Raw genomic sequence first — 20,062 nt, 5'->3', positions numbered from 1 at the left:
CAAGTCAAAAGTCACCCCTGGAACAGAGAAAAAATTACATCCAAAGTAAATACTAGCAAACACCCACACACACTGTGTATAGATATATAGACAGACTGATATACAGTATGAATAGACACATACAGATTAAATAGACAAATCGGCGGATGGAAAGACAGACAATGTATGTATTGATATACAGACTGATAGAATAAATAGACACAGTTTAAATACAGTAATCCCTCGATTATCGCGGTTAATGTAGACAAGACATGGCCACGATAAATGAAAAAACACAAAGTAGAGTCACCCCTATTTAAAAATATGAATAAATAAACAATTATTATTATTATTTTTCAACTTCAGTGCTGAGTTCTAGTAGCAAGCTGAGGAAAGGGGAGTGGCTTCCGCATGCGAGTTTCAGCGTGGATTTTCACGTTTTTCTGAACTTTAAAAAAGTATATATATATTTTTTACTTCAGTGCTGAGTTCTAGTAGCAAGCTGAAGAAAGGGGAGTGGCTTCCGCTTGCAAGTTTCAGCGTGGATTTTCACATTTTTATGAACTTTAAAAAATATATATTTATTTATTATTATTTTTTACTTCAGTGCTGAGTTCTAGTAGCAAGGGGAGTGGCTTCCGCTTTCGAGTTTCAGCGTGGATTTTCACATTTTTATGAACTTAAAAAAAAAATATATATATATACATATTTTTACTTCAGTGCTGAGTTCTAGTAGCAAGCTGAGGAAAGGGGAGTGGCTTCCGCTTGCGAGTTTCAGCGTGGATTTTCACATTTTTATGAACTTGCAAAAAAATGTAATTAAAAAAAAAAAATCCCCCAGAAAAAAATCTGTGATGTAGTGAAGCCGCGATATTCGAGGGATTACTGTAGTATGAATAGACACAAAAAGTTTGAACAAACGAGCAGGCATGCGACAAATGGACGAAAAGACAGACCGACAAACAGACAGACGCCACGGATGTTCAGATGAACACACATTCAGTATGATTGGATTGACGGAGACGGGCGGACAGATCCAAAATTAAATCACCCGAAGCACCATTTTGTAACACAAACAATGTCATAAGGTTTCTAGATGTTCAGGCAATGTTACACTGTTAATTAGCTTCTTCCAAAATTGTTGCATTATTGTGTTTGTACTAAATGTCAGGCATAGCTAATGAATTTGCCCAGTGGGCTTAAAATCTTTTTGGTCAACATGTCGCTTCATCTTTCAGATTGGTAAAGAAACAATCTCTGGATTGGTTCTACACGCACGTCAAAGGACGCTTCAAGCGTTTCGGAAGCGCCAAAGTTTTGAAGACCATCTACAGAAGACACCTGTCCGAAAACAGTCCAGTTTCGGAGCTCGCAGGTACAGCGTTAACGCTCCATTAATTGGGTATAATATTATATTGTAGCCATTACGAACCACTTGTTGCTTCTAGTATTTCAATAAGCGTGTCATTACATTTTGAGTTGAAAAACAGCAGAAATGAAGGAATATTTCAAAAGCATTGCAAGAAACTAATGGCATCAATTTAATGGAATGGTAGGCCCAGTTATTAGAAAGTTTCTACCTCCCCAAAAATGATTGGCCCTGACCCTTGGGGCCGTTAATACCATCCATGAGGCCGAGCGCTAATGCACTTACGTAACCATAATCGGGCGCATTGTTGCATGAATATTAACACGACGTGATCAGAGCTCAAAGCAGATTTGGACGGGGAGACTGTCTCTAAGCGTGATTGCCTACGTCGAGGCTTTAGCTAACGGCAATAACAACAATAGTATGTTCGCGTGAAAAAGTGTATTTGTGTACAATCCCCAATTCTTGTTTGGTATCATAACGGGAACAAGTGGAACTTAAATTCAAGATAAAAAAAAATTGGGGGGGAATAATTAGTAGAATTAGTAAGTGACTTTTATGGCGTGTGCGGTGGATTGGTCGCCGGTCTTTTGGTCGCCCCGACCGCGACAACGGGCGACCAAAAGACCGGCGACAAAACAAGGTAAAACAACACGATCTACGCATCAATAAAAGCCAACAATGGCCATGAGCAGTTTCACTGAGCCGACGTGTGAGTGTAGAAGAATTTGTATGTACATGCGTTGTCCCTTTAAGAAGGTACGTCAGTCAGGGTCTTAACAAGTTCTCCAACAAAAAACAATAAAAGTCCGGGAAATTTGGAGCTTTTCTTTAGCCTAATAATTAATAGGGCATTGAGTATTACTAAATAGTCATTCACAGTTTGTATTTAGGGAATTTGAGCAACGATTTAAATGGTAATTATCAATAACCTTCCGGGCGACCAAAAGACCGGCGACCAAAAGACTGGCGACCAATCGACCGTGTACCCTTTTATGGTACAACACACTGTGTTTTTATTACTTTTGTGAAGGAGGTTATGTAGTATTTGTCTATTTGTCATTGTTTTTAATCTTCCAGCTCCCTTTGCTGTTCGTTTCTGATGAAAGTGTAAACATCAAAATAATAAGGTATATTTGTGTGTTGCAGAGGGAAGTGCCTACGAGGACAGCGTCTGTGAGAGTGACGCTGCTTTCTACACACAAACTGAAGGTGATCCACTAGAAAAATCAACTGTGATTTCGGTATCATGCTAAAAATGGACTTCAATCAAACCTGTCACTTCTATATATTAAGTGGTCAGTTCCCCTTAAACAGCTCTGGGGTCCCGGGTTCAAATCCAGGTCACGTCCACCTGTGTGGAGTTTGCATGTTCTCCCCGGGCCTGCGTGGGTTTCCTCCGGGTACTCCGGTTTCCTCACACAATTCCAAAAACATGCATGGTAGGGTGATTGGACATTCTGAATTGCCCCTAGGTATGTTGTTTGTCTCCTCGTGGCCTGCGATTGGCTGGCCACCAATTAAGGGTGTCCCCCACCTTTGGCCCAAAATCAGCTGGGATTGGCTCCAGCATCCCCCGCGACCCTAGTGAGGATAAAGCGGTTCAGAAAATGCGATGAGATGAGTTCCCCTTTAAATCGTGAAGTAGAATTTTACAGCACTAAAATGGAATTCTACTACACAAACCCACGAGCAATGTTCCCTCTAAGCTGTGCGCGTGCGCAATTGCGCACTACTCTCGTCTATTCTGCGCACATCAAATCATATGGAGCGCACAAAATAAAATCCCAATTTTTTTATTATTATTTTTATTTGATTTTTTTTAGCTGTGAGGCCGACGCGCGAACCACTCATCCGTCGGGCTGCCCATTCATAGATATTAATCATTACATTTTATTTTTTACTAAATCATTTATGTGTAGTAGACATACACCTGCTTATGGCAGGTGTGATACTGGTGTGTGCCCATAGCGAGCAATGATGATGTTGCTCACACCGGTACTCGGTGTGCTCAGGGAGGTTGTCTTTCTGCCCAGACAAACTAAAAATTAGAGGGAACATTGCCCACGGGTCCAATGCACTAAAATCACTGCAACAACCTGGTAAAATTTGTCAATCGTTTTCCCTTAACAACAAATGTGAGGACATTGGTCAGTTTGCACAATGTCATTTGGAAAATGCAGCATGGCGGTTTTCGGTTTGGACGAAATATAAAACTTAATCACTGCATGCGACTGCTAGACAGTGATTTATTTATTTTTTGATTTTTTTTTTTTAGTGACCAGAACATTTCATTCCCCTTTTTTTTTGCTATTCAGAGCACAGCGTGGCTGAGACGCTCACCGTGGCCTTACGGGTTGCGGAGGAAGCCATCGACGAGGCCATTTCCAACGCAGAGTTTGACGCCTGTCAGGTTGTTCTAGCTCGTCGTTGTCTATGTTGAAATCCCCCTGTTCCTACTCTATGATTTCCTTCTTGCTAGCCAGCTATAGTACAGTAAACTTGTTTTCTTTGACCTGGGATCACACAATGTACACTTGGGAGTTCGTCAGACTGTGTTTACTGTTGCTCGGAATCAGGAAAACCAGAATGAAGTCCACTATCTGCGTGAACACAGAGGAGAGCTCATTGAGGAGCTGGCCAAAACAATCATGCAGAAGGTAAGAAAGACAAACGCCTTCGATGCAGCTTGTGCACGTAGAACGCTGGCTGACGTTCTAATGGCATGTGGAAGATCATCGCTAGGAGGGAGAACTTGGCTGGCACGAAGGACGAGTACAAGCAGGAGAGGTCGCTCCAGCACAACGTCCATCACCCCGGGGTGGACTCGCTTCAACGTCTCAAGGGCCTTTGGGTGAGTGGCAGCTTGGATTCATTTCTAGTAGGGCTATACAGACGCTCCCCTACTTACGAACATTCAACTTACGAACAACGGTACATACGAACATGTCTGCAAATTGCGTTTAAGTCGAAAAATGTTCGTAAGTTCGATTTTGTATTTTTTTCCGAGTAGTGCTTCTTTACGCCGCTAATACCGACGCCTGGCGCTGTGAGGGCTCAGCTCACCCAGCATCTACCTTCTTCTTCATTGCAATGCGGAAGTGCGTGAACGTATCTCCAGTGGGCAAATAACCTTTTTCATTTGTATCATTAAATATCTTGTGCATTATTGAATATGGTTGGTAAAAAGTGAAATGCTTCTATTGAGGGAGTTGCAAGGAAGAGGCAAGCCATTTCATTTGAAACGAGTGGCAATAATAACGAAGCTTGATGCGCGTGAGAGTGGTGAGCGTTTAACGGACATTGAATCGTTCGACCGTCAGTACCATTTATGAACAGAAAGATCGAGGAGCAGGACCCAAATATTGAACGTTGCACAAAGTTTGCAAATCAATTGAATGATGCCCTACAGTGCTGCCGCATCATTTATGATGAAAAAAAGAAGAAAACTGTGCAATCGTCGTTAGATCGCTTCTTTCGGCCAGTTTCTAATACATAAATCTCTCTCTCTACAGTACTGTACATATTCTCTCCATTTTATTAAATGTTTTTTTTCAGTACAAACCAATGCGTGTTACTTATACAAGCCTTAAACATACAAATGCACTTATATAAACCTTCAATATACTTATATAGGCCTTAAACATAAATTATAATACAAAATATAGCACTGAATCAACTTACAAACAAATTCAACTTATGAACAATTGCTCGGAACCTAACTCGTTCGTAAGTAGGGGAGCGTCTGTACTTTTTGCACGGCAACGCGCTCGTAACATAACATAAACAAATTTAAATGAACTTGGATTACGATGCAGACACACTCAAATATAAGTTGAATCTAACCTTACATTAAAGTTAATTCTAATTTTGTTTTAAATTTTGATACCTTTCTTCTCCTGGGTTGGCTCTATTTGCCCCGCCTCTACCCTGACTTTCAGATGCAACCTATCGAGGGTTGTGTTGGAGTTATTTTGGGTACTATTACTTGAAATATTAATCATTATATGTATATGTGAAATATTAATCATGATATGTATATGTGAAATATTAATCATTATATGTATGTGTTTGCAACGAAGACAAACGCATACCTGTCAACCTCTGCCGATAACTGCCCTTATAAATGATTATTGATTCCCCTTACAAACCCCCAAAAAACCTTACAAACACCGTACGACTCGTACGGTGTTTGTAAGGTTTTTAAATATTTGCCCGAAATTTTACTCGTATCTCAAATTGCTCGTATGTCGAGATATGACTGTATCGCGAATAATGCCAAATCGTTTTTTTTTTAAACAACTCAATTTTCTAATCTAATACGTGGGTTGTTTCCCGTTTTGCAGAGATCGCAGTCAGCCTTCTCGTTGATGGACGACAACCGAGACGCTCGTCAGACGTCACCCAAGGACGGAGGAGGATCAAGTGTGTCGTCTTGGACCAGCGTCGAACGATTCGAAAACTCGGGTATACCGAGTTTATCCTGAGTTGAACTTTGTCGTAGAACACTTCAGTGTGGAAACACATCGTTCTAATTGAGGGTGCGTTCACATCTTTGTATTTGTTTCCATACCTGCACCAGGAGGTTTGTCCTCTGTACTGAAGAGCCAAGACGGGAATTGGATCGCCCTGCAGAGCGCTCAGCTCTCACGTCCCAGTCTATTGGCCAGGAGGAAGAGTCTGGTCTACAGCGCCTTAGAAAGGGAGTCCGGAGCCATCTCCGCTTACGAAGGCATGGACTCGGACAATGACAATGAGGTCAAATCCGAGCCAGGTGGCTCTTGGGGCGCCATCCTACAGGAGTTTCAAAGAAAGCTGACCAGCTCTCAAGTCCGTCGAGATGCAGACAACAGAAAGGACGCCGAGGAGAAGCCCGTGGAGAAGCCTGAGGTCAGACGGCCGTCGTCTTACCGGAGCGGCATCGTCGACATCAACTTCAACGGGAAGGCCGCTACGGAAGAAAGCGCGGTGGGCAGTCAGGTGGCATCTAGCAAAGCCAAGAGATCCCGAAAGAAGAGAAGAAGCAAAAGAAGAGCAACACTTTCTGGGCCTCTTCTGATGGTAAGACCATGCCCAGTAATAACCACTCAGACTTGACATTGAAATTTATTTCGCTAATCTGTCAATGGCGACTGTGTGGTAGGTAACCTCAGTCTCAGTCTGCAGAAGGTCCCCACCTTGTAGACTTCCTGTGTGTGGCTCCAGTTTCTTACCTAGGTCTACAACAGACATGGGCAAACTACGGCCCGCGGGCCATATACGGCCCGTTAGGCTTTTTAATCCGGCCCGCCGACGTCGTCCAAATTATAGTAACAATCAATGACCTCATTCATTTCCCTTTCCCCTACAATACCCTCGTTTCCCCGATAGATGGCGCACTAGTCTAGACCATTGCCACCACGAAACTAACTCCAGATTTTGATGCTCTGGCAAAAAAGGGAGAACAACAACACAGTTCCCACTGAAATGGAATAAAAAATAAAAATAGCAACACATGTACGCACAGCAGCAGTACGGTAGCTTAATTAACATGCCGCTCATCACTCAATTTAAAGACTGCTTTCTTTCGTTGAATAATAATATGTTCTTAATATTGAAAGTAAATTTGAAAATGAATTTTCACCTTCAATTGTGTCTTTTTTTCTTACATTTCAATCCCCAGGTTTGATCAATTACATTGCATGTCCAAATGCTCCTGGCCCGGCCGGCCCCTCTGTCAAATTTTAGTATCCATTCTGGCCCGCAAGTCAAAAAGTTTGCCCACCCCTGGTCTACAATGTCTTCTGTGTCTGTGCTTGCTACTTTTTGCTACGGCAACCGAGGAAATTTCCCGAATACGGGATGAAATAAAGTTCTAACCTAACCTAATTTCATTTACTCTACCTTCTTCCCATCAACAGGATTTCAACAGGAAAGACATCTATTCTCGTTCTCCTTCAGACGGCGACACGCCCGGCACTTTGACGCCCGATCTGCTCTACCAGGACGTGGACATGGGTCAAGGGGACAACGAGGTCCGGTCAGACACGCCGCCGCCAGCTTCGGAAAACAACTCCGACTCCGCAGGCGAAGTTCCTCGCCGTGCAAAAAACAACGGCGACCCCCAGGAGAAGGAAACGGGAAGCCGAGATCCCGAAGAGGGCAAAACGGAGGTTGACCTGGCGGGATGGAGAGAAGAGGACGTTGTGGAGGAAGAGGAAGGGGAGGACGAAGTGGAAATGAGGTTATACAAACTAGTGGCCAGGTCAAGACTGGCGTACTTCTCCTCCACTGACGATGACTTGGACAGAGCAGGGAGAGGCCAGGAGGAACAAACGTTTGATGGCGAAGGTCAGGATGGAGAGGTCGAAGGACTGACGCACAAACTCTGCAGGCTGGAGAAGGAAGCCCAATCTACCGTGCTCTCCTCCACGGAAGATGAGCTGGACAGAGTCACGGATGAGGAGAACGAGGAGGAGGAAGACGGCGAAGGGGAGGAAGACCGAGAAGAGCTGGCGGTGAGAGTCTGTCGCTTGGCCAACCAAGCGGGCGCCACTCAGTTTTCCTCCACCGAGGACGAGCTGGATCGTGAGGAAGCCGATGACGAAGAGTTGTGGAGGCTGCGGGACGACGAGGCGGCGCAGGTCACTCGGGTGCGCCACCTCGCCAGTCTTGTCAGCGCCTCCCAGTTCTCCTCCACCGAGGACGAGCTAGACCGAGTCGGGAAGGACGAGGGAGAAACCAGCTGGCGCGAGGAACCGGTGGAACCAACGGAAGAACCGGACGATGACGAGTTAACGTCGGAAGAGGAAACCACGGTAACGATCGAGGAACGGGATCGGCCAGAGGCGAAGCGGTTAGATTTGACGGGAACGTGGGTGCTGCAGGCAGGAGAACTCGCGGAGGCCGGCGGCGCCGGGTCGGAGAGCGACGATGAAGAAATGGACTTTGATAAAATCATCAGCGGCATGCTGACGATGACACTGGAGGACATGCGAGAGGAGAACGGGGACGGGAAGGCAGACGAGGACAGAGTAACGGACGAGGAGGACAACGATGAAGCTATGGGAGGCCGGCTCAGGAAGGAGCCAGCAAAGACGGACGATAACGGGAAAGAGGAGACGAAGAGGGACGAGGATACGAAGACTGACGGGAGGAACAGTGACATGATGCCAAACAAAGAAAGTCGCGGCAACGGGTATGCGGAAATAAAGATGGACCGGGAGCCAGACCATGAAGAAAGTATGGATCTACTGAAAGACCATGACAAGCGGAAAGATATTTCAATGACAAAAGAAGAAAGTAACAAGAACACTGCAAAGGAAGGCGACTTTACGGACAAAAAGATGGGAAATGAGAAATGTGTGCTTTCTAAGATAGACAATAATACGGGCAAGGACACAAAGGCTGACGAGAAGAGGAAAGATATCGTTATTGCGAAGGAGAATGCACGGGTAGACGGGAACAAGGATGTCGAGATGGAGAAAAAGACAGAAAGTGTGGACACGGATCAAGACGTTGAGAACGATAACGATGCAGAGACTGCCGAAGAGAGGAACGATGTGGCGATGACAAACATGGAAAAGATTGAGAAGAGTAAAGCAGAGGACACTGTGAACGAGGATCTCGAGACGGGCAAGGAGAGCGGAAATGAGAAAAGTGTGCTCAAACACACTGAGAAGGAAAGGAGAGATGTTACGATGACAAACGTGGAAGGGAATGAGAACACGAAGGGGGACGACAAGTGCAACGAGGAGGTCAAGACTGACAACGAGATGGAAAATGAGCAAAGCGTGGATGCAAAGGCAGATGAGAACATCAACAAGGAACCAAAGACTGATGAGGAGGGGAAATATGTTACAATGTCAAACGTGAAAAGAAATGAGGACACAAAGACAGATCAGGATGTGAACGCAGACGAATACAGAGCAGATGAGAAGAAAGTGGACTTGGAGGTCTTTGAGAAGGAGAACGGGACTGCTCCGATAGACATGAGAACACAGAATGAGAGCACGGAAAACAACCCAGCGACCGTCATTGAGGGGAAAGATGAAATGGACAAGAACGCAGAGACGAAAGATGACAACGCTAAGACCAGAAATGAGGACACACAGACAGACCAGGATGTAAACGCAGACGAATACAGAGCAGATGAGAAGAAAGTGGACTTGGAGGTCTTTGAGAAGGAGAACGGGACTGGGCCGATAGACATGAGAACACAGAATGAGAGCACGGAAAACAACCCAGCGACCGTCATTGAGGGGAAAGATGAAATGGACAAGAACGCAGAGACGAAAGATGACAACGCTAAGACCAGAAATGAGGACATTAAGACAGACCATGAGGAAAGCGTGGACTCAAAGACACGTGACGCCCGCAGCAAGAACGCCGAATGTAAGGAGCGGAAAGAAGTTGTTACGATGACAAACGAGGAAAGAAACGCGGAGGCAAATGAGGACCGTCGGGAAGTTAAGATGGAGGTCGAGAAACTTTACGATACGACAGATGAGAAGGGGACAGCGGACGCAGAGACACCCATCGAGGAGAGAGACCTTTTGGCGACAAACAAAGAGAGGAAAGCAGCCGTAAACGACAGAACAGAGGATGAAGAGCACGTCAACACAAACGAGGACAGAAAAGGAGGACTTGAAGAACTGAAGGAAGGCAAAGAAAAGGACTCGGACGAAACTGCAAAAGCAGACGAAGGAAAGGAGAAAAGCGAAGAACCAAAAGAGGACACGAAGGAGCGGAACAAAGTGCCCAGGACGCAGGTTGAGGAGAGAGACGAGACGGAGACAGGTGAGAAAAGTAACCAATACACAAAGACGGATGAAAATGAGAACCAAGCACCTGGGGAGGATTTGAAGATGGACGTGAAGACGGGTGAGGACAAGAATGAATCGCTAAAAGCTAACGAAGCACTCGAGGACTGGAAGCAGGGCACAAATACTCGTGAGAACACGAACGTGGAAGTCAAGACCGATGAGGAGATGGACAAAAGTAAGGACGGAGACGGGGAAGCCGAGATAATCGGACCAATAGAGGACAGCCAGAGTGACGTGGACAGAAAAGAGAAAACGGAGACAACGGACAAGGTGCGGAAGGAGAATTCAACGATGGGCCAGAATGAAGCCGACGAGGACAACGAGTGGAGAAACCGTCCGGGGACGGACATGGACCGGAACCGGGACGTCAAAACGGACAACGAGACTCGTGGGGATTCAAAGGGAGATGAAAACGACAGGAACGAGAAAGAAAAGACGGAAAACGTTGGGATCGTAAAGAGCGATACGCAAAGGGAGACGGAAGAGACCCGGAAGAAACGTGACAAGGACGAAGCAAAAAACTCTACAAAGAGGAAGAAGGATTTGACGGACGAGGACAGAACACGGAATGAAGGAACAAAAGCGGACGAGAGCGGGAAGAAGAAAAAGAGAAACACCAGGAAGACCAAGTATACAAAGACAGAGGACAGGATTGACGAAGCCAAAACTAGAAAGAAGAGTGACAAGGAACGGAACCAGGTCAAAAAAGACCTGTTGAGGACACCAAGTCCTGCAACTGCTGGACGACAGGAACCAGAAGGCCAAGACGGAAGTGGAAACCCGAGCGTGGAGCAGGAGGACACTAGGAACGTGAGGCACCTTAAATTCAGCAAGTTCTTAGTTTCACCACTAGGTGAAGATGAATCACTCCATTAGCTGGTTTATGATTTTAATCTGTCTTGTTGTATGCCGTAGAAGTACTCGGCGGCGTCCCTCTGCAGCATAAGCGGCGAGGTCCTGAAGGTTCTGAACGCTACCGAGGAGCTGCTCCAGGGTGTGGAGGGCCGCGAAGGTGGGCGCCATTCCGGCTCGTCTTTCCCCGCCAACGCTGACCGCCAAAAACTCGATCAGCGGTTTTCCACGCTGGAGGAGAAGGTAGGTTTTAGGACTACACCGCTAGGCTAACCTTTGTGGAGCTTAAAAATACATTAGAAGGCATCTTAATGTGGACTAAAATACTTGATGTCAAAAATAATAACGGCTCGGTGACACGAGTGGTTAGCGGGTCGGCCTCACAGCTCTGGGGTCCTGGGTTCAAATCCAGGTCGGTCCACCTGTGTGGAGTTTGCATGTTCTTCTGCTTGGGTTTATTTTCACGTGAACTTAAATAAATATTTTTGCTTTTTGATTAAACAGAAAAATATTTTTAATTAAACAGGAAAATATTTTTTAATGAAACAGGAAAATAATTTTAATTCAACAGGAAAATATTTTTAATTAAACAGGAAAATATTTTTAATTAAACAGGAAAATATTTTTAATTCAACAGGAAAATATTTTTAATTCAACAGGAAAATATTTTTAATTCAACAGGAAAATAATTTTAATTCAGCAGGAAGATAATTTTAATTCAGCAGGAAAATAATTTTAATTCAGCAGGAAAATAATTTTAATTCAACAGGAAAATAATTTTAATTCAACAGGAAAATAATTTTAATTCAACAGGAAAATAATTTTCACTAAACCGGAAAATATTTTTCACTAAACAGGAAAATATTTTTCACTAAACAGGAAAATAATTTTCACTAAACAGGAAAATAATTTTAATTAAACAGGAAAACAACCTTTTTTTAATTATAGAAATCAAAATAAATTCTAATAAGATGTTTCCTATCAAGAGGATCAAAAAGAAAATTTGGACAAAATTGTTTATAAATGACATTATCAGAGAAGCTGTCATCAATTATGGCAGCCTAGTTGGCCCCCTTCAAAAATGCAAAAATTAATTCCAACACAATTCTCTGCAGGTGGACGTGGCGGCCGGTTCGGTGTACGGCGTGGAGGCGGAGCTTGGCGAGCTGGATGAGCGAGCCGGGGGCATCTCCGGCAGGACGTCCCACCCCGAGTTCTCTTCCCTGGAGGAGCGAGTGACGTCGGCCGCCGCCAGGGTTCAGCAGTCCGAGCAGCAGGTGAGAACCTTTGTCAACTTTTACTTTTGGAAAACGCGCAACTCGTTCTCCATTTCTGTGTTTCAAACAGTGCTTTTAAGCCACTGAGGTGGGCTACTTCACTTTAGATGCTAATTGTAGGAACGGAGATCGTGTAATATTTGTAAACTGAGCGTAATTTCTTAAGAGCAGGGCTCACTTTAATAAAATAAATATAAATATACATATATATATATATATATATATATATATATATATATATATATATATATATATACATACATATGCATATGTATATGTTGTATCAAAGCCTTAATTCACATATATTAGTATATATACACATGTATATATACATATATATATATATACATATATAGATATATACATATATATATATATATATATATATATATATATATATATATATATATATATATATATATGTGTATATGTATATATGTGTATATGTATATATATATATGTGTATATATGTGTATATATATGTGTATATATGTGTGTATATATATGTATATATATGTATAAAAACGACATAGTATAGTAAGGCTTTTTTTCTTAAAAAATGACAGTATAGCAAGGCTTTTTTCTTAAAAAAACGACATAGTATAGTAAGGCTTTTTTTCTTAAAAAACGACATAGTGTAGTAAGGCTTTTTTCCTAAAAAACGACATAGTATAGTAAGGCTTTTTTTCTTAAAAAATGACATAGTATAGCAAGGCTTTTTTCTTTAAAAAACGACATAGTATAGTAAGGCTTTTTTTCTTAAGAAACGACAGTATAGTAAGGCTTTTTTCTTAAAAAACGACATAGTATAGTAAGGCTTTTTTTCTTTAAAAAACGACATAGTATAGTAAGGCTTTTTTCTTTAAAAAACGACATAGTATAGTAAGGCTTTTTTTCTAAAAAACGACATAGTATAGTAAGGCTTTTTTAAAATTAAAAAACGACATAGTATAGTAAGGCTTTTTTCTTAAAAAAACGACATAGTATAGTAAGGCTTTTTTCTTAAAAAAACGACATAGTATAGTAAGGCTTTTTTCTTTAAAAAACGACATAGTATAGTAAGGCTTTTTTCTTTAAAAAACGACATAGTATAGTAAGGCTTTTTTTCTAAAAAACGACATAGTATAGTAAGGCTTTTTCTAAATTAAAAAACGACATAGTATAGTAAGGCTTTTTTCTTTAAAAAACGACATAGTATAGTAAGGCTTTTTTCTTTAAAAAACGACATAGTATAGTAAGGCTTTTTTCTTTAAAAAACGACATAGTATAGTAAGGCTTTTTTTCTTAAAAAACGTCATAGTATAGTAAGGCTTTTTTCTTTAAAAAAACGACATAGTATGGTAAGGCTTTTTTTCTAAAAAACGACATAGTATAGTAAAGCTTTTTTTCTAAAAAAAACGACATAGTATAGTAAGGCTTTTTTCTTAAAAAAACGACATAGTATAGTAAGGCTTTTTTCTTTAAAAAACGACATAGTATAGTAAGGCTTTTTTCCTTAAAAAACGACATAGTATAGTAAGGCTTTTTTCTTTAAAAAAAACGACATAGTATAGTAAGGCTTTTTTTCTTAAAAAACGTCATAGTATAGTAAGGCTTTTTTTCTTAAAAGACGTCATAGTATAGTAAGGCTTTTTTCTTAAAAAAACGACATAGTATAGTAAGGCTTTTTTCTTAAAAAAACGACATAGTATAGTAAGGCTTTTTTCTTTAAAAAACGACATAGTATAGTAAGGCTTTTTTCTTTAAAAAACGACATAGTATAGTAAGGCTTTTTTTCTAAAAAACGACATAGTATAGTAAGGCTTTTTCTAAATTAAAAAACGACATAGTATAGTAAGGCTTTTTTCTTTAAAAAACGACATAGTATAGTAAGGTTTTTTTCTTAAAAAACGACATAGTATAGTAAGGCTTTTTTTCTTTAAAAAACGACATAGTATAGTAAGGCTTTTTTCTTTAAAAAACGACATAGTATAGTAAGGCTTTTTTTCTAAAAAACGACATAGTATAGTAAGGCTTTTTTAAAATTAAAAAACGACATAGTATAGTAAGGCTTTTTTCTTAAAAAACGACATAGTATAGTAAGGCTTTTTTTCTTTAAAAAACGACATAGTATAGTAAGGCTTTTTTCTTTAAAAAACGACATAGTATAGTAAGGCTTTTTTAAAATTAAAAAACGACATAGTATAGTAAGGCTTTTTTCTTAAAAAAACGACATAGTATAGTAAGGCTTTTTTCTTAAAAAAACGACATAGTATAGTAAGGCTTTTTTCTTAAAAAAACGACATAGTATAGTAAGGCTTTTTTCTTTAAAAAACGACATAGTATAGTAAGGCTTTTTTCCTTAAAAAACGACATAGTATAGTAAGGCTTTTTTCTTTAAAAAAACGACATAGTATAGTAAGGCTTTTTTTCTTAAAAAACGTCATAGTATAGTAAGGCTTTTTTTCTTAAAAGACGTCATAGTATAGTAAGGCTTTTTTCTTAAAAAAACGACATAGTATAGTAAGGCTTTTTTCTTAAAAAAACGAAATAGTATAGTAAGGCTTTTTTCTTTAAAAAACGACATAGTATAGTAAGGCTTTTTTCTTTAAAAAACGACATAGTATAGTAAGGCTTTTTTTCTAAAAAACGACATAGTATAGTAAGGCTTTTTCTAAATGAAAAAACGACATAGTATAGTAAGGCTTTTTTCTTTAAAAAACGACATAGTATAGTAAGGCTTTTTTCTTAAAAAAACGACATAGTATAGTAAGGCTTTTTTCTTTAAAAAACGACACAGTATAGTAAGGCTTTTTTTCTTAAAAAACGTCATAGTATAGTAAGGCTTTTTTCTTTAAAAAAACGACATAGTATAGTAAGGCTTTTTTTAAATTAAAAAACGACATAGTATAGTAAGGCTTTTTTCTTTAAAAAAACGACATAGTATAGTAAGGCTTTTTTCTTTAAAAAACGACATAGTATAGTAAGGCTTTTTTCTTAAAAAAACGACATAGTATAGTAAGGCTTTTTTCTTAAAAAAACGACATAGTATAGTAAGGCTTTTTTCTTTAAAAAACGACATAGTATAGTAAGGCTTTTTTTCTTAAAAAACGTCATAGTATAGTAAGGCTTTTTTTCTAAAAAAACGACATAGTATAGTAAGGCTTTTTTTTTTAAAAAAAAACGACATAGTATAGTAAGGCTTTTTAAAAAAAAAAAAAACGACATAGTATAGTAAGGCTTTTTTTAAATTAAAAAACGACATGGTATAGTAAGGCTTTTTTCTTAAAAAAACGACATAGTATAGTAAGGCTTTTTTTCTTTAAAAAACGACATAGTATAGTAAGGCTTTTTTTCTTAAAAAACGACATAGTATAGTAAGGCTATTTTCTTTAAAAAACGACATAGTATAGTAAGGCTTTTTTTCTATAAAACGACATAGTATAGTAAGGCTTTTTTAAATAAAAAACGACATAGTATAGTAAGGCTTTTTTCTTTTTAAAAAACGACATAGTATAGTAAGGCTTTTTTCTTAAAAAACGTCATAGTATAGTAAGGCTTTTTTCTTAAAAAATGACATAGTATAGTAAGGCTTTTTTCCTAAAAAATGACATAGTATAGTAAGACTTTTTTTCTTAAAAAAACGACATAGTATAGTAAAGCTTTTTTTAAATTAAAAAACGACATAGTATAGTAAGGCTTTTTTCTTAAAAAACGACATAGTAAAGTAAGGCTTTTTTTCTTAAAAAACGACATAGTATAGTAAGGCTTTTTTCTTTTTAAAAAACGACATAGTATAGTAAGGCTTTTTTCTTAAAAAACGTCACAGTATAGTAAGGCTTTTTTCTTAAAAAATGACATAGTATAGTAAGGCTTTTTTCCTAAAAAATGACATAGTATAGTAAGACTTTTTTTCTTAAAAAAACGACATAGTATAGTAAGGCTTTTTTTCTTAAAAAACAACATAGTATAGTAAGGCTTTTTTCTTAAAAAAATGACATAGTATAGTAAGGCTTTTTTCCTAAAAAATGACATAGTATAGTCAGGCTTTTTTTCTTAAAAAAACGACATAGTATAGTAAGGCTTTTTTTCTTAAAAAACGACATAGTATACTAAGGCTTTCTTCTTTAAAAAAAACGACATAGTATAGTAAGGCTTTTTTTTTCTTAAAAAACAACATATTATAGTAAGGCTTTTTTCTTAAAAAACGACATAGTATAGTAAGGCTTTTTTTCTTAAAAAATGACATAGTATAGCAAGGCTTTTTTCTTAAAAAAACGACATAGTATAGTAAGGCTTTTTTTTCAAAAAAAAACGACATAGTATAGTAAGGCTTTTTTCCTAAAAAACGACATAGTATAGTAAGGCTTTTTTTCTTAAAAAATGACATAGTATAGCAAGGCTTTTTTCTTTAAAAAACGACATAGTATAGTAAGGCTTTTTTTCTTAAGAAACGACAGTATAGTAAGGCTTTTTTCTTAAAAAACGACATAGTATAGTAAGGCTTTTTTTCTTTAAAAAACGACATAGTATAGTAAGGCTTTTTTCTTTAAAAAACGACATGGTATAGTAAGGCTTTTTTTCTAAAAAACGACATAGTATAGTAAGGCTTTTTTAAAATTAAAAAACGACATAGTATAGTAAGGCTTTTTTCTTAAAAAAACGACATAGTATAGTAAGGCTTTTTTCTTAAAAAAACGACATAGTATAGTAAGGCTTTTTTCTTTAAAAAACGACATAGTATAGTAAGGCTTTTTTCTTTAAAAAACGACATAGTATAGTAAGGCTTTTTTTCTAAAATACGACATAGTATAGTAAGGCTTTTTCTAAATTAAAAAACGACATAGTATAGTAAGGCTTTTTTCTTTAAAAAACGACATAGTATAGTAAGGCTTTTTTCTTTAAAAAACGACATAGTATAGTAAGGCTTTTTTCTTTAAAAAACGACATAGTATAGTAAGGCTTTTTTTCTTAAAAAACGTCATAGTATAGTAAGGCTTTTTTCTTTAAAAAAACGACATAGTATGGTAAGGCTTTTTTTCTAAAAAACGACATAGTATAGTAAAGCTTTTTTTCTAAAAAAAACGACATAGTATAGTAAGGCTTTTTTCTTAAAAAAACGACATAGTATAGTAAGGCTTTTTTCTTTAAAAAACGACATAGTATAGTAAGGCTTTTTTCCTTAAAAAACGACATAGTATAGTAAGGCTTTTTTCTTTAAAAAAAACGACATAGTATAGTAAGGCTTTTTTTCTTAAAAAACGTCATAGTATAGTAAGGCTTTTTTTCTTAAAAGACGTCATAGTATAGTAAGGCTTTTTTCTTAAAAAAACGACATAGTATAGTAAGGCTTTTTTCTTAAAAAAACGACATAGTATAGTAAGGCTTTTTTCTTTAAAAAACGACATAGTATAGTAAGGCTTTTTTCTTTAAAAAACGACATAGTATAGTAAGGCTTTTTTTCTAAAAAACGACATAGTATAGTAAGGCTTTTTCTAAATTAAAAAACGACATAGTATAGTAAGGCTTTTTTCTTTAAAAAACGACATAGTATAGTAAGGCTTTTTTCTTAAAAAACGACATAGTATAGTAAGGCTTTTTTTCTTTAAAAAACGACATAGTATAGTAAGGCTTTTTTCTTTAAAAAACGACATAGTATAGTAAGGCTTTTTTTCTAAAAAACGACATAGTATAGTAAGGCTTTTTTAAAATTAAAAAACGACATAGTATAGTAAGGCTTTTTTCTTAAAAAAACGACATAGTATAGTAAGGCTTTTTTCTTAAAAAAACGACATAGTATAGTAAGGCTTTTTTCTTTAAAAAACGACATAGTATAGTAAGGCTTTTTTCTTTAAAAAACGACATAGTATAGTAAGGCTTTTTTTCTAAAAAACGACATAGTATAGTAAGGCTTTTTCTAAATTAAAAAACGACATAGTATAGTAAGGCTTTTTTCTTTAAAAAACGACATAGTATAGTAAGGCTTTTTTCTTTAAAAAACGACATAGTATAGTAAGGCTTTTTTCTTTAAAAAACGACATAGTATAGTAAGGCTTTTTTCTTTAAAAAACGACATAGTATAGTAAGGCTTTTTTTCTAAAAAACGACATAGTATAGTAAGGCTTTTTCTAAATTAAAAAACGACATAGTATAGTAAGGCTTTTTTCTTTAAAAAACGACATAGTATAGTAAGGTTTTTTTCTTAAAAAACGACATAGTATAGTAAGGCTTTTTTTCTTTAAAAAACGACATAGTATAGTAAGGCTTTTTTCTTTAAAAAACGACATAGTATAGTAAGGCTTTTTTTCTAAAAAACGACATAGTATAGTAAGGCTTTTTTAAAATTAAAAAACGACATAGTATAGTAAGGCTTTTTTCTTAAAAAACGACATAGTATAGTAAGGCTTTTTTTCTTTAAAAAACGACATAGTATAGTAAGGCTTTTTTCTTTAAAAAACGACATAGTATAGTAAGGCTTTTTTAAAATTAAAAAACGACATAGTATAGTAAGGCTTTTTTCTTAAAAAAACGACATAGTATAGTAAGGCTTTTTTCTTAAAAAAACGACATAGTATAGTAAGGCTTTTTTCTTAAAAAAACGACATAGTATAGTAAGGCTTTTTTCTTTAAAAAACGACATAGTATAGTAAGGCTTTTTTCCTTAAAAAACGACATAGTATAGTAAGGCTTTTTTCTTTAAAAAAACGACATAGTATAGTAAGGCTTTTTTTCTTAAAAAACGTCATAGTATAGTAAGGCTTTTTTTCTTAAAAGACGTCATAGTATAGTAAGGCTTTTTTCTTAAAAAAACGACATAGTATAGTAAGGCTTTTTTCTTAAAAAAACGAAATAGTATAGTAAGGCTTTTTTCTTTAAAAAACGACATAGTATAGTAAGGCTTTTTTCTTTAAAAAACGACATAGTATAGTAAGGCTTTTTTTCTAAAAAACGACATAGTATAGTAAGGCTTTTTCTAAATGAAAAAACGACATAGTATAGTAAGGCTTTTTTCTTTAAAAAACGACATAGTATAGTAAGGCTTTTTTCTTAAAAAAACGACATAGTATAGTAAGGCTTTTTTCTTTAAAAAACGACACAGTATAGTAAGGCTTTTTTTCTTAAAAAACGTCATAGTATAGTAAGGCTTTTTTCTTTAAAAAAACGACATAGTATAGTAAGGCTTTTTTTAAATTAAAAAACGACATAGTATAGTAAGGCTTTTTTCTTTAAAAAAACGACATAGTATAGTAAGGCTTTTTTCTTTAAAAAACGACATAGTATAGTAAGGCTTTTTTCTTAAAAAAACGACATAGTATAGTAAGGCTTTTTTCTTAAAAAAACGACATAGTATAGTAAGGCTTTTTTCTTTAAAAAACGACATAGTATAGTAAGGCTTTTTTTCTTAAAAAACGTCATAGTATAGTAAGGCTTTTTTTCTAAAAAAACGACATAGTATAGTAAGGCTTTTTTTTTTAAAAAAAAACGACATAGTATAGTAAGGCTTTTTAAAAAAAAAAAAAACGACATAGTATAGTAAGGCTTTTTTTAAATTAAAAAACGACATGGTATAGTAAGGCTTTTTTCTTAAAAAAACGACATAGTATAGTAAGGCTTTTTTTCTTTAAAAAACGACATAGTATAGTAAGGCTTTTTTTCTTAAAAAACGACATAGTATAGTAAGGCTATTTTCTTTAAAAAACGACATAGTATAGTAAGGCTTTTTTTCTATAAAACGACATAGTATAGTAAGGCTTTTTTAAATAAAAAACGACATAGTATAGTAAGGCTTTTTTCTTTTTAAA

The 20,062-nt window shown here is 37.1% G+C and overlaps 1 protein-coding gene across 4 annotated transcripts in view; it reads left to right on the top strand.

The window, feature by feature from the left end:
* The window catches only part of myripa (myosin VIIA and Rab interacting protein a), a 60,980-nt gene that overhangs the window by 22,989 nt on the left and 17,929 nt on the right, over window positions 1-20,062 (top strand). For 3 of the 4 annotated variants that reach the window (XM_077616199.1, XM_077616198.1, XM_077616202.1), the window contains 10 exons: window positions 1,218-1,354; window positions 2,498-2,560; window positions 3,667-3,761; window positions 3,928-4,008; window positions 4,083-4,202; window positions 5,695-5,815; window positions 5,931-6,409; window positions 7,249-10,962; window positions 11,068-11,247; window positions 12,120-12,281. In XM_077616199.1, the coding sequence (XP_077472325.1) occupies window positions 1,218-1,354; window positions 2,498-2,560; window positions 3,667-3,761; window positions 3,928-4,008; window positions 4,083-4,202; window positions 5,695-5,815; window positions 5,931-6,409; window positions 7,249-10,962; window positions 11,068-11,247; window positions 12,120-12,281 (5,152 nt within the window). The remainder of the gene's footprint in view (window positions 1-1,217; window positions 1,355-2,497; window positions 2,561-3,666; window positions 3,762-3,927; window positions 4,009-4,082; window positions 4,203-5,694; window positions 5,816-5,930; window positions 6,410-7,248; window positions 10,963-11,067; window positions 11,248-12,119; window positions 12,282-20,062) is intronic. The other variant, XM_077616201.1, reaches the window with a different exon arrangement.

Source organism: Stigmatopora argus, chromosome 12 (genome assembly GCF_051989625.1).
Source record: "Stigmatopora argus isolate UIUO_Sarg chromosome 12, RoL_Sarg_1.0, whole genome shotgun sequence".
Classification (NCBI taxonomy): domain Eukaryota; kingdom Metazoa; phylum Chordata; class Actinopteri; order Syngnathiformes; family Syngnathidae; genus Stigmatopora; species Stigmatopora argus.
Note: the sequence above shows the minus strand (reverse complement) of the source record. Positions and strands in the feature narration are given on the sequence as shown.